General features: G+C 38.1%; 1 protein-coding gene across 3 annotated transcripts in view; it reads right to left on the reverse strand.

Annotated features, from left to right (window-relative positions):
• Positions 1-5823: 5823 nt before the first annotated feature.
• LOC127417023 (mitogen-activated protein kinase 6-like) overlaps positions 5824-15062 on the reverse strand; it is a 36025-nt gene continuing 26786 nt past the window's right edge. For all 3 annotated transcript variants that reach the window (XM_051656709.1, XM_051656708.1, XM_051656707.1), the window contains exons 3-6: positions 10257-10401; positions 9720-9884; positions 9278-9479; positions 5824-8350 (exon numbers count right to left, since the gene is read on the reverse strand). In XM_051656709.1, coding sequence (XP_051512669.1) covers positions 7249-8350; positions 9278-9479; positions 9720-9884; positions 10257-10401 — 1614 coding nt within the window. In that variant the 3' untranslated portion in view covers positions 5824-7248. The remainder of the gene's footprint in view (positions 8351-9277; positions 9480-9719; positions 9885-10256; positions 10402-15062) is intronic.

Genomic DNA, 15062 nt, shown 5'->3' on the forward strand with positions numbered 1-15062 from the left:
CTTTTTATTCATGTTGATAGAGCTGCATATCAACGATATATAATGCATTTGTAAATGACTTATTAGTCATTAATAAAGCTCTTTGTAAACCCTTATCAAAGGGAACATTAATGTAAAGGGTTACCAAATTTGTCAGTTTTTGGGTGACCTATTCGTTTTAGTGACAAGCTGAATTTCAAATCCCACACTTCAGCACTCTCTCCACTAGCGTTTACACTGCTACGCTAAATGCATCAACAACAGCAGGGTATATAGTGACAGAAGCGTCACTTGCTTCAATCTCCAATAAAGAGGATCCATTTCAGCCAACCAACAGTTCTCTGCTGTGACCTCTAGTAAACTGAGCCCATGTGAGAGTCTATGACAACATGCTCTGCTTTTCAATGTGTGTGCGTGTGTGTGTGTGCGTGCGTGTGCATGTGTGCGAGTGTGTGTGTGTTGGACCAGGTTTGTGTCATTCACACATGGGCACATTCACCCTCACTGACAGTCAAACTGTCAGATGGCTTAGGATAAAAATAATGACAGCCAGGGTGATCGAACAAAAGGATAAGCTGCTTTTGAAGGTAGTCAGCTGATAGAAGCTTAACGAAGCACTCATTAACTCAAGGTCACAAATGTTCATTTTCACTGAGTGCCAATTACAGCATGCGAGGGGGAGCCATTACATACCCCAAAATACTCACAGGAAACACAGGCACATTAACTGCTAGAACAATTCAAAAGTAGCATCTGGAGGCTGTAATTGTGGTTTATTGGTGTCAAATAAAGTAAAATAAGTTTCATATTTAGATTCTCTGCTGGCACTAATAAAGACCAATGACTCAGGCCTTGTGGCTAGTTGTGGACAGATGTGCTTATATTTTTCCAAGTCATCGGATTTTCTCCAGGTGATATGATAAAACAGGTAAAAAAAAAAATGCCTTGGACTTTCATTGAAGCATGTGAGTTTGATTCATAATCTTTTTATTTATTTATTATTTTCTCCCCAATTTGGAATGCCCAATTCCCAATGCGCACTAAGTCCTCGTGGTGGCGTAGTGACTCGCCTCAATCCGGGTGGCGGAGGACGAATCTCAGTCAATTTGTGCATCTTATCATGTGGCTTGTTGAGCACGTTACCATGGAGACATAGTGGAGGCTCACGCTATTCTCCGCGGCATCCACGCACAACTCACCACGTGCCTCACCGAGAGCGAATCACATAATAGCGACCACGAGGATGTTACCCCATGTGACTCTATCCTCTCTAGCATCCGGGCCGATTTGGTTGCTAATGAGACCTGGCTGGAGTCACTCAGCACACCTGCATTCGAATTCGCGACTCCAGGGGTGGTAGTCAGCATCTTTACTTGCTGAGCTACCCAGGCCCCCGCTTTGTAAGATATCTAAAAAATATGCCAGAAAAGTTTTCTTCTTATGTTACTCACTCTACTCGGCAAACAAAGAATTAGAAGCAGCGTCTAATACCCTGTCTGATTTAACAATATATTTGCCTCATGCCCATTCCTCCTCAAATGTAACCGCAGGCATCTCTGGATGCGAGTACGAAGTAAAGACGGGGCGAGAGTTGTCCTTAAAGGAGTTTACAGATGGAATGGAATGGAAACAAAATAACAGGGACTTTAAACAACAGCCGCGGATGGGACGCTATGCAAAAATCACTAAGCAACAATTTGTGTTTACATGAAGGCTTTTCAATGTTCTCAGAGTGTAGTCGTTGAAGCAGATCAGTCAGGTTTAACGCCATATTCACATTCGTAACAGTTGTCAGTTGAGAGCGCTATTTTGCTACTCTTGTGTTTGACTACCTTGAGAAGATGCACTGACATTTTACTGGGAAACTGCAGCCAAACATGTAATAAAGCACATAATTTCGTTTCGTAAAATGTTGCCACGGTCACGTAATGTTCATGAGAGTGGGTTGCATTTTTCAGAGCGATTAGCTAACCGTACTCAGGACAGGGAACCGTGTGGAATGGCTTTCATGATGGCACATGTTAATGTCATTACGAAGTTATTGACGAAAATGTTCGTTGATGAAGGGTTTTTTGATTTTGTCAACGATAACAAGTACGAGACGAAAAAGACACATCATGGTGATAATCAAACGGTATTAATTCAAACATACTGTTGGAGAAAATATGACAAGAAATGTTTTTTTTTTTTTTTGCAAGATTTTAACAATGCACTAACACTAATTTATTCATTTTTTTTTTTTTTTATTTAAAGACAGAAAGCTCTAGAAAGAATTGATTGAAATAATCCAGTCATTGTAAATTAGTGCTGAAACATCTTGTACAAGCCTAAATTAACACTGGTGAAGTGGCGATTCACGATTAGTCACTTGCCCAGTCAGTCCATTCTAATCCATATTTTGTCAATGAGCCCAGGTCGGGACAAAACGGCACCGTTCAGGGAGGGTAACCGTTTGACCCGATGGTGGAAAAGCAGCTAATGTCCCAGTGAATCAGCCGGAACACCTAAGGAACTGCAGAGCAACTTGTTTAAAACCACTCACCTTAACATGACCCGTATTTTCTTTGGAAAATGAACAAAATGTTGTTATTTCCATTATTAGGGGGAGAGCGGGCACAAATTTAACATGGGGCTAGTTGTAACACTCAGTGGCGGTTCTAGCTTGTATGGCACCCTGTGCGAAACCCGCTTCAACACGCCCCCAAAGGGGGGGATGGTGGTTGTATGGTGCCTTGGGTGAAACCCGCTTCAACACGCCCCCAAAGTTGTTGACCGTGTGTAGATCAGATATACTTGTTAGATGGGGATTTTAAGCTGTCATTATGGTCACGTTGCCCCTCAGCCGTTACAACGGGGCACGTTGTAACATTTCACTTTCCTTTTTCCAAGTAGATGGTAAAAAAAGTAAACGGTTTATTCATGAAACAAGTCTCCATATTTGTACCAGACATGTGTAAAATTAATGTGAAAAAAGAAAAATACTTTGAACCCCAAGTGCGTTTACACAAACTTAAGAAAACCAAAAAGTGTTAGATGGTATCCGCTCTACTGCATCGTATTTGGCCTGGTGTCCATACCTTTCACAGCCATTTCACCAGCTGAGCATATGACAAATAAACTTATCAAGCACTATTAAATCACTATATGGATCAATAATATGTGAGCTGTTTGATTTCGTAACATCAAAGAATAATTTGTAGAGTTGCTCAAGAAAAAGTGCAACAGAAGTGAATGATCTGATCTAAATGAAGACACTGAGTTCAGCGGACAAGCAGCCCAGCCCATAGATGTGTGCGTCCTTACACCCTCTTCCTTAGGAACAGCAGCCACAAGTGTGTGGTTACCATGTCCACACGGCCTGGAGGGAGATATGCGACATGTTCTAGATACACATTAGTCAGCTGGTATTGACCTGAATTCCTGTCCATGGAGAGATGGGTTTCCATGTGTACTCTAAACATTTTCCATGTGTAAGTACATGTAAGTGAAGGAAAAAAAATACTACATTTTAATGTAGAATAATAAATATAAAATAATATAAAATGATATAAAAAGAATCCTAAATTATTATTATTATTATTATTTCAGCACAAATGACACTGCACCCTGAAAGTGACACTAATAATGGATATACATGTAATACCGTACATAGAGCATGAAAAGTGACATCATTTCATATCAGCAGTGGACTGTGGGCTTTCACGACAACCCCTTCATGGTAACACTATAATAACTACACAGTATAGAGTATTTGTAGTGTATTAGAACCGATAATGTATAGATTAATACATTATAGTCTATATACTGTACAAGTAGTATGTTTTTCATTTATATTCACTGTAGTAACAATTTATTAGTAGTTAATAAATTCCAGTTTAATAATGTTTTCCATCCTTAGTAAACAACTTGTTAACCATGCATAACTTATTTCATTTGATGCAAACCAGTGGTAAAGTATTTGTAAGAAAATACATTATATATTATCTAATTTAATTAAGACTATATATATATATATATATATATATATATATATATATATACATGCGTGTAATGATTTGAATATACATGAAAGCATAATTCATGCTTTTTATTAAGCAATTAATGCTTAATAAAGGTTGTAATAAAGCACAGAATAATTGTTCGCTAAGTATTTTTCATGACCTAAAATGAGAACTGTATATGCCTTATTAAATATTTATTATTAATCAATTACTCTTAAAAGTTGTTAACTAAACATGACCATTATCAATCTGCTGACAAATGAACTTACTAAACAATAATACATCATTTGCTACAGTAAATATGAAAGAATAATGGTAACCCTTTACAATAAAGTGCCATTTGTTAACATTAGTTAATGCATTAGGTATCATTAAATAACAATGAACAATATATTACAGCATTTATTAAGCTTTTTTACTGTTAGCTGTTAAAATGACAATTGTTCAATGTTAATGTTAGTTCATATTACTAATGTTAACAAATACAACTTTAGATTTTAAAAATGTATTAATGTCATGTTAAAGATTAAAAAATGCTGTAAAAGTGTTATTCATTGTTAGTTCACATTAACTAATGGCACTTTATTGTTAAGTGTTAACATATTATTTGTATATACTCAGTGTATTAACAATGTAGGAACAATGATTTAGAAATAATGAATTAACTATAAACTGATGCTTTACAAATACTTTTACGGTTTAGTTTTTATAAAGTGTTAACACATTCACTGATTCAGGCTCCTTGGTGTCCATAAGGACAATGTGGTCACATTGTGAATGATGAGGCCATTTAGATGAGATTAACACTCCATGTTAAGTCTGTGTATTTGAATGAGATCTGCTGTTACCATAGTGTGCTAATTACAAACTTATCAAGAAGATAGTTTCTATCCAAAAGCTACACCTTCTCTGCCCCAGGATCACAAGATCGCTACTGATGATCAACAAACACTGCAGCTCTTATCTGCATCTGAGCTCTGACATGGTAAATGTGATTCAGCGATAATGTGACATATTGAACATTTATTTGAAAACTATTAGTTGTAATCTCACAATCTGATTGTATTAGAGAAGAAACCTATAGGATGACCTTAATTAAAAATGTTTAGGCTAATCAAAACCAGATTTGGAAATAGCATACTGCCATACCATACTAATAAACATTTCTGGCATATATTGTTTACTGTGCAGTATCTTTATTTTTGTGTGTGCATCTAATACCCAGATGACCATCATCCAAAATACACTACACTAGTATGCCACTGGAAACAGCCAATTTCAAATATGTTGTGTCTGCAAATACTTGAAAGTACACACCCAAGTCATAACAAGGCTGTTGCATTTAATGAACATAACTGTGAGCTTATTAGTACCGTTTAGAGAAGGGAGGGTCTTACTCCGTAACATAGTGTGTTCAGTTGGGTGGTGGGCATGGTAAAAGGAGTAACTGAGTTCTGTTTGTACTTTTACATTAGTATGCTTTTTAAGGGTTGGAAAATAATTAATGGTGTCCTGATCTGCTCTCACAAATGTATGGTGTGTTCCCTGCAGTCACTGAATGCACCATGCCCACAATAGTTTACATGTGTCACATATTTGTGATCTGGAATCTACATGGATAAGTTCTCACAAGACTCTTATTGCCAAAGATGAGCAGCTGTAGATTCCAGATGAGTGACGGACTCATGAAACATTTCACAAACCTGCCTTTCTTCAATAGTGTAATAACTGTAGCTGCACAGGTGTGCACTAAGAAAGGTAAATCCCTTGTCTAAATATAATGTACATATTTTTGCCCCTGTGGATTTTTCCCCATGTAAAAAAAATGAAAAAGACATTAATATTCGCTGGCCATTTTATTGATGTTATTTTACAATGGAACAAATGATAACAATAGAAACCAGCACTTAAAGCAAAATTAAGAAAAGAAATATTTTAAGTGTTCTACATGCTAAATCTGAACCTAACTCAACCATGCTTGCTTGGGGGGGGGGGGCTTTTGTAATAAAAACATACAATTAAAATAAAATTAATGACTTACAATATACTTCAACATTAACTTCATTTTAATGTACCTTCCATTGGTTTTCTTCCATGCACACAATTCTAACATTGTATGTATGTATGTATATATCAAAAAACAAATTAAGACTTTTAGGCGCATAAAATGCGTTAAACAATATTCCACTCATACAAAAGCACCTACAAGTAAAAAAAAAAAAATTAAAAAAAAGAAAAAAAGAAACCCTCATACTGAATATTCATTAAAAAAAAAAAATGCTGGAACTTGGGAAAGCATCATGAATTTCTGTACAACTCAAACGGATGAGCGATCATCCAAGGCTACACAAACAGAGCGCCAAAACGGACCAGAATGGAGGTCCAGTGCCTCACATTGAAAAAATTACAATGTTCTTAAAATAAATATCTCACATCTGCTTTAAAATAAATAATGATCTTAACACTTCACTATGGCAAATGCAAAATGAAAAACAACAGAAGTCATTGTTGAGAGGGCAAGTGTTTGGTTAAAGCACTACAGTTGGGAGACAGAACCTTCTGCTGTTACCTTGAGGTAGATAACGCCTTTACGAACCTACAGTTAAAGTATCGCAAACCTATGGTTAACGCTTGCTGTGCTGGCATCACGTTTGAGGGAGTTTACAGTATCAACAAAATGGCAAAAGGCTTTGCTTTTAATGGAAATGAGGTGGGAGAAAAAAGTCAATCAATAAATAAATTAGCCTTAGTTAAAAAAAAAAACGAGGAGAAAGGCAAAGATGCACTTGCTCAAGTCTGTCCTATTGGTTGTCAGTCAGAAGATCACAATATGATTTCAGGGAAGGCGTCTCCCACACGTTTAGTGCATTATTCCGCCCTCTATTCCTTTGCCTACATTGAATATACCATCTATTTCTCTGCTTAACAGTCATTCCTCTGTCTTTCCATATTATGTTTCTGAATCTACAGTACATTGTGTGCAAATTTCATGCCGCAAAAAAAAAAATAATAATATTTATATCAGAGTTTGAAAACTGAAGATCAGTAGGGGCCAAAACATTGTTCATGTGTGCAAACAGGGAACACAGTCCAGCACGAATTTACATACTGAATTCATCTACATTTAATCCACAAATAAAAAACAAAAATAAAAGTTTCCTTAAAAAGTAACCAATATGTAAAAAGATATGAAATGATTCAAGTACAGAAATACAGAACTCTATAAAAAATAAGCTGGACTCTGCTTGAATGGGTGTGGGTTTTTTCTTTAATTCAAATGCTTGAAAATGCTGCTGTAGGTTTTGTGGACGATTTGAGGGGAGCGTTTAACAGCAGAGGGCGTTAGCGTGGCCTGGATGGACTTCAGAGGAATGTTGTCCACTCCCTCAAACCCCGGAATGGCCAGAGACTCCAGCTGCATGTTAAAGACGATCTCGGCACCACAGGAAATTAAGTCGTCCACCGGAGCAGACACCTCGATGGGCTCTGGTAACTCAGACTCTACCTCCTCACGCTTGCTGAAAAGCCGATCGAGGTAACTGCTCTGGCAGCTGCTGTTCTCCTTCTGGAGCTGCTCGTCTTTACGGACATCCCAGCAAGCCTCGTCGATCATGCTGCTCTCATCGCCGCCACTGTCCGTGAAACTTTCCCAAGGACAAGGCGCCTGGACGCTGAGCTGCGCCAGGTTCACCAGACACTTCTCCTCCTTTTCCTGACTGATGGATTTGGACATGGAGCCGCTGGGGACCCGGGTGTCTAGCTGAGAAACGGATGTGTTCAGCTCGTTCAGGAGGTCCACGTCACCGGGCTCCGGTTGCAGGCTGAGTTTGATGGTGCCGGCGATGAACGAGTCAAAGTCGAAGTGGTGTTTCTCCTGCTCGCGGTCCTTCTCTGCCACGCTGTGATTCTGAGATGCTTCTTGCAGGGCGATCTGGGCCTTGACCAGTCCATTCTTCTCGCACTTGCTCTTGCCCTTCTTGTCGATCTTCTCTTTGCTCTGCTGCTCTTTCCAGTTGGAGAGGTCAATGATGAGCTTGGGCTCATAGTAGTGGTTCACCTCGCTGTCCCTCCAGATCAGATTGTCCAGGTAGGATGGGGACACAGCTTTGTAGTTGCAAGTGTAGCTGCACTCCTGGTCACAATACTTGTTCTCGTGGTGATCATCTTGCTGCCACGAGCGCTCAGGAAGGTCGAACAAAGGATCCTCAAGGAATTTCTCGCATTCTCCATCCATGTATTTGCGCGGGTCAACCTGGACCTCCTCCTCATCTGTGAAGTCGGACATGGCTCGAGGATCACGCTGCACATCCTCCATCTCATGGGTGCTGTGCAGGTGCCAGTCCTGATCTGAGAACTGACTATCATGATACCTGCACAAGGAAGAGGACAGCCAATGTCAGAAAACATCACATGACAGCCAAAATACCAATATCATTGACTCTCACAAGTCTAACTTCTACAAATGCTATCAAAGTAGGACGCATGAACAAAGACTCAAACTTCTGACTAGAGGTTGACCGATACTGGATTTTGCCGATACCAATAACTAAGGTGGTGGAAAGGCTGATAACCGATCAATTTTAAGAATGGCAAAAAAATTAATAAAAAAGAAAATCTTATTCTTTCCTTACTATGACAGGCACAGTCAAAGAGTCCAAAATGAATAAAACTTCAGATGCAGTTTATTGTTCTACCAAAATTCCAAAAATAACCAGAAAAAAATGAAAATTTGGAGCATTATGTGGGACTTTTAATAATAAACGAGCACAAAATACACCAGGGACTCTTATTTTGAAGTGAAGAAATTATTAAACTATCTGCAACTATTGACACAGTTTTTTGCCGATAACAATAGTTCCAAAAAGAAACTATCAGCACTGATTAATCGGTAAAACCGATATATCGGTCTACCTCTACTTCTGACAACCAGACTTGCAAAACCCGAGACAGTTTCGTAAATATCATCTTGTTTACTTACAGCCGTCGCAAAACTCCTGAACATCCTCAAATACTTGTTCTTGTTTTCCCATGGAGGTTTTGCCTTGCTCATTGTTGCAGCCAAATATCATAACTTGGGCTCCCAGCGGACTGATAAAAATCTGTCTACCCTGACTCCTGGAAATTGTGTAAACCCAGCCAATCAGATTAGAGCATGTGATTTCATGAAAACTCTTTCCATTGGACTGCTCTGCTGTCAAGTCTCAAATCACTTAAGTCTCTATCTGCTCTATATTTTAACCCAAGATCTCACTGAAGTACAAACTAAATCTGGAATTTTCCATTAGGTGTGAGCCCACCTGTCCCAGTGGTAGATGTGACTGTGGCTCTCGTCCATAAGCAAAATATCGTCCACCTCATCCTCAATGTGAAAGGGGTGTGTGGACACAGGTTCATCTAGAGGGAACGAGTAATCGCTCATGTATGGGTGAGCAAGAGCCTCTTCTGCAGTGAGCCGGTCCATCGGGTTAAAGGTCAAGATCTTCTCCAGGAAATCCAAGGCTGTATTGGAGTAATGGACAAGAGATTAGCCTAGGCTACTTCTAAAGGAAAAGGGAGTAGTAGCTCAATATTTTTAAAATTCAGTTATTCTTTATGCCAAACCACACGCACCTAATGTTTTTCTAAAATGATTGAGCAAGCAGTGGATTAGTGAGGAATTGGGTCTTAAGAGGGGAGAGTGAGAGAGGTCTAAGTTTTTAGGTAATGTATGCATTCTGCGAATATGCTTGTGTAACTAACCCTCAGGGCTGACACCAGGCAGTAACATGGCGAGTGGCGTGTGTGGTTCTGACATGTCATTCTTGATAAAGACAGGTATGACGCTCTGAAGCTCCTGTCTGTCTTCTTCATGAACAACAGGAATGGATTCCAGAATGAGCTGCATCTGTTCCAGCTCATGAGCTCCTGCAAACACAAATGTCACAATTTAAAAATTCCCAGGTATAACCAGGTTTTCATGACCGTGATAACCCTCAAAAGTAACCCCAAACTTGCATCTAAACTTTAATACACTAAAACATTTATGGAATCAACAATTCTGTCCTAGTTTCCATTAAGTTGGAGTTCACATAAAAGCTGCTGCTCTCCACTACTGTGGAAAAAACACCTTGTCCCAGTTTATTTTAGCACTGAGTAAACAACACACCGCTTACCAATGACCTTCCACTACCTAATCAGTGTCACAATGAAATAAACTACTAAAAATTGACTGAACAGATAGGGCAGACACAAATGGCTAGACTGCACAATTCATTTATACACAAAATGTTTAAGTACCTGCAAAGAGTGTTTTTCCAGTCAGCATCTCAGCAAAGATACAACCAGCGGCCCACATGTCGATGGCTTTGGTGTAGTTGTTTGGGGAAAGGAGCAGACGAGGAGAACGATACCATTTAGTGACCAGACCCTCGGACAGATGCCCCTACGAGAGAGAGAGAGAGAACTATGGTCATTATAAATTAATTACATTTTACATAATGTTACAGTTCCAGAAAAAAGGCCTGAAAAAAAACTTTTTTTTTTGAATAACATTTATAGCATTTTCTACAAAAAATTGATTTAATGACTTTAAAAATGTCATGTGGTATAACCATTAAATAAAAGGTATATAAAAAAAAAAAAAAAAAAAACTGAAAACGAGCCTTATCATAAAATGTCAAAATATCTGATGTTGTGTCAAAATGAAAACTCTAGAAGTCTAAAGTGTTTTATGTTTTGTCACATGACAACACAATGGCTACCAACATGTTGGTTACACCACATGACTTTGGTTTGGTAGACAAAAGTTATCCAAATATAATCATGTTAACCAATAATAATAAAAGATGATTCTGCACTACTCATGCCAACATTTCCTTTTTCTTGGATTTTCTTTCATTTATAAAAATACATTTTAACTGTCTTCGGAAGATTACATGACATTTTTTTCCATCACAAAAAAATTCCGTAACTGAACACATTCATCACAGAGTATCAAGTAATTGTTGTGTGAATTGCAATTGTAATGTATTTTTAATAATTTGATATAAAAGACAGAAAAAAAAAAAAGAAAAAAAAAAGTGGCATCAGACACACAGTAGATGATCCTGATTAAAATGAGCTCAAACATAACGAAACAAAGTACAGAGATGTTGAAATAATCCTAACAGAGCGACATGAGATGCAAATTTGGCTAAAAGCACCAATTTGAGTGTGAAACTAATGTGCTTGTATTTTACGAGTTGACACTTTTGACATAACATAAGCTAACCATCCAATCTGAATGATGTTTTAACATATTTTCAGTATGTTTATACGATCATATGAGAGCTTTTAATAGACACCTATTTTGTGTCAATTGAGCAGTTTAATTAACTAGAACCTCCAGTTTAAATGGTTGGACGAAAAAAAGAAAAAAAAAAAAGATTAAAATTATATGTTATCATTTCAGCCTAGAACTTCCATATAGTTGCATCCCTAGTTACCGAGAGAGCAAACCCAGGGCTAAAGGGCAAAAGGACGCAAGTTACAGATTACGACTGAAGGAGTAGACAGCCAGACAGACAGACAGATAAGCAGCAGACCCTCTGGACAAAGAACCAGGATAATCTGTCTCGTGTGAAGTGACAAGACAGTGACACCAATCTGAACCTCTGGGCCACTCTTCACACAGAAACACACAAAAGTGCCCATCCAGTGACCCAAAACACACAAGAGTTCAAAGTTCAGTGATTCCACAGGCTGGATATTTCCCATTGTTCAGTGTGAGGGTTATTTCTGTCTCTACGGTCACAGATCTGCTTTGATCCTCACTAAGAGTGTTTGTCAAGCTGTTAAAGCCAGATTACAGCAGAACGGATGCTCTGAACCTACCATTGAACAACTTCTCTCGACTGACTCCTAAAAACATAATAAACAAAATCATCCTCTCTTCCACACATACACCTGCAGAGCCAAACAGATTAAAAATTAATTAACACACCATCACAATCCAACCGCTGTGAACTCTGCTCCTCTTAAAATGGCACAAGTGTTTGGAAGAACACCAGCCCAAAGGGATTACGAAACAATCGTCATAGTCACAGTTTTTGCGCAAAAGGTCTAGCGCTGGGTTACATAATTCAATGAGAGCAGATTACCTGGGAGTGGATTACCAACATTCAAATCAAATCAAATTCCAGCAAAGACTGTGGAAACAAAGATCCTGCTGAAGGACTAAACACAAACCTGTGCCTGCTAATGAAACTAAACTGAAGCTCAGTGTGAGGTTCAAATCACAGATCATTGTAAACTAGATTTTTTCAGTGTATTAAGAAATTTGAGTAGTGCTTGTCAGGGCAAAACTTGCCACCACAAAGGTGTTTGAGTGTTTGGCACATTGCCATGTGGTTGCTAAGGTGATCCAAGTAATTTTTTGGTGGTTGCTTACTAGTCCAACTGCCCAAGCCAAAGAGCCTAAACTGCAAATTTATATGATGTTCTTCATGGATATGAGGGTCTCGAGTCCCTTCTTCTATGCAAGTCTATGGGATGTTCCTGTTTTTGTCCACTGTGTGAAAATTGCTAGTGCATGCATTAGAAAAGCAATAGCACACATTAGCTCAACAAGCTGCACAAATTCACTTTGTCCATAGCACAAACAGTGCAAGATGAATTACACACGGAATCAAGCCCTACTAACTAGATTTATTTGTTTGTTTAACGGCATGTAAGCTTATATGGCTATTTTCTAGACATGTCTACTATCACATTTTCATAGTAAAACTACAAAATCATGGTATATGGTATTTTCATGGTATTGGATTACATTATAAAACAGGTTGAAAGAAATGTTATTGATGATCTGGGGGTGCTTCAGCAAGGCTGGAATCAGGCAGATTCATCTTTGTGAAGGACGCATGAATCAAGCCACGTACAATGTTATCCTTGAAGAAAACTTGCTTCCTTCTGCTCTGACAGTGTTCCCCAACTCTGAGGATTGGTTTTTCCAGCAGGACAATGCTCCATGCCACACAGACAGGTCAATCAAGTTGTGAATGGAGGACCACCAGATCAAGACCCTGTCATGGCCAGTCCAATCTCCAGACCTGAACTCCATTGAAAACCTCTGGAATGTGATCAAGAGGAAGCCCACCAATGGATGCCCACAAGCCATTAAACAAAGCCGAGCTGATTGAATTTTTGTGCCAGGATTGGCATAAAGTCACCCAACAACAATGTGAAAGACTGATAGAGAGAATGCCAAGATGCATGAAATCTGTGATTGAAAATCAGGGTTATTCCACCAAATATTGATTTCTGAACTCTTCCTAAGTTAAAACATTAATACTGTGTTGTTTATAAATGAATATGAACTTGTTTTCTTTGCATTATTCCAGGTCTGAAAACACTGCATCTTTTTTGTTGTTTTGACCAGATGTCATTTTCTACAGCGTCACTGTGATCCAGACATCTTTTAACATGCCGAGGTGTGCTTGATTACACCGCACATGTGTATGTCTCCATCATTTGATTAATTTTTGCTGAAGTGATCAAAAGAAAATGAAAGGGAGCTTGTTATTAAAACAGGTGCTACATCTTGTTCATAAAAGCTGACAGATTCGAAAAATTTAAAATCGCAAACTGTCGCGTGACAATCTGTTTTACCTCCTTAAAATGAAGCATGCTAAAGAATATTATGAAATTCAAAAGATGCGCTCCACATTAATACAGTCTTTTTTTAAATCTTTTTTTTGTTTTTGCAAGAAGTGTTTATAAATAGTTTTGTTGTGTATTTTCTAAAGAAATTATGTAATATTTTGTTACTTTAAAATGGTCTTCAGTTTCTTGAGGAAAGTTTATATTAAAACTAGTCAACAACATGAAATGTGGCACAATGTGAAATTGAGTATTATGGTAAGGCTGATTTAAAACTGAGCATTTATTTTTTAACTTTGTCAAGACCTAAATAAAGAGAAAATTATATAAGAGTATTTATTTCACTCACTAGATTTTTCAAAAATAGGCATTACAATATGGTTATTATGTTAACCGATTAGTATTGGTTTTCCAGAAAAAAAAAAAACTAATCACGATATTGTTATCGTGATATAAAATTACTCATATCGTGATAAGAATTTGGTCATATCGCCCACCTCTATTCTGAAGTGTCTACGAAAACATACCAATGCTTGTAAATTATACAGTAATACCAAATACCAGTACATCTATTATTTTCATGGCAAAAATCAGGTTAAAAAAATAAATAACTAAAAAGCCATAAAAGATGCTCAAAATTTATTTTTCTAACAAGACTTAAAAAGAACAAAAACTGGGTATCAACAAGGTGGGAAATTTGGAAAAGAAAACTCATCCTCTCATTTAAAGCAGTTGTTGGAGCGTGTTGTGATTAGTCTAAATCACACCCAACTGCAAAAAACAGGGCCTGAGGAACATGTTTACCAAGAGAGTGTAAATTAGGTTTTTCCAGACAGTTCTGTCTGCGGTTCTCACTGACTTCACAACAGACAGATCAATCAGTCAGCATTTGCTCATTCAGGAAGTGATGCAAATGCCACACTCTGCAAGTTCAACGAGGTGACCCTCTGAAATACAAACGTGTGCAAGACACTGTTGTGAGAGAGTGTGCTTCCAGAGAACCAAACCAGTCATGACATATTTTAAGCAACTCATTTGAATGTTAAATAAATCCACCCTCGCTGGTGGCGTGAGGTGGCAGATGACTCACACAGACCGAGAGGGGCTCCAAACCAACAAGCAGGACATTTAAATGAGACAGACATGACAAACACACTCACACACTTCATACTTAGCACACGAGTGGCAAGAATCATCATTGTTATTGCTCTTCGCTATTGTTAAAGTTTTGAACAACCCTCTAATTGAACTATTAAACTATGGCATGTAACATCCTGAAACAGATAGAAACACTTAAAACACTTTATTTCACACAAAAAAGGGAAGTAACACCTCATTGTTGATCTAGCGTCTCATAAGAAAGCATGATGTAGACTGTAGACACAAAATCACCCCTGTCAATTTCTGTTTGGGTCATAAGAGAGCACAAAAGTGGGTCAGATTCAAAGTGTAGTAATTGAGACTGAT

This window comes from Myxocyprinus asiaticus, chromosome 26, assembly GCF_019703515.2.
Source record: "Myxocyprinus asiaticus isolate MX2 ecotype Aquarium Trade chromosome 26, UBuf_Myxa_2, whole genome shotgun sequence".
Lineage (NCBI taxonomy): Eukaryota > Metazoa > Chordata > Actinopteri > Cypriniformes > Catostomidae > Myxocyprinus > Myxocyprinus asiaticus.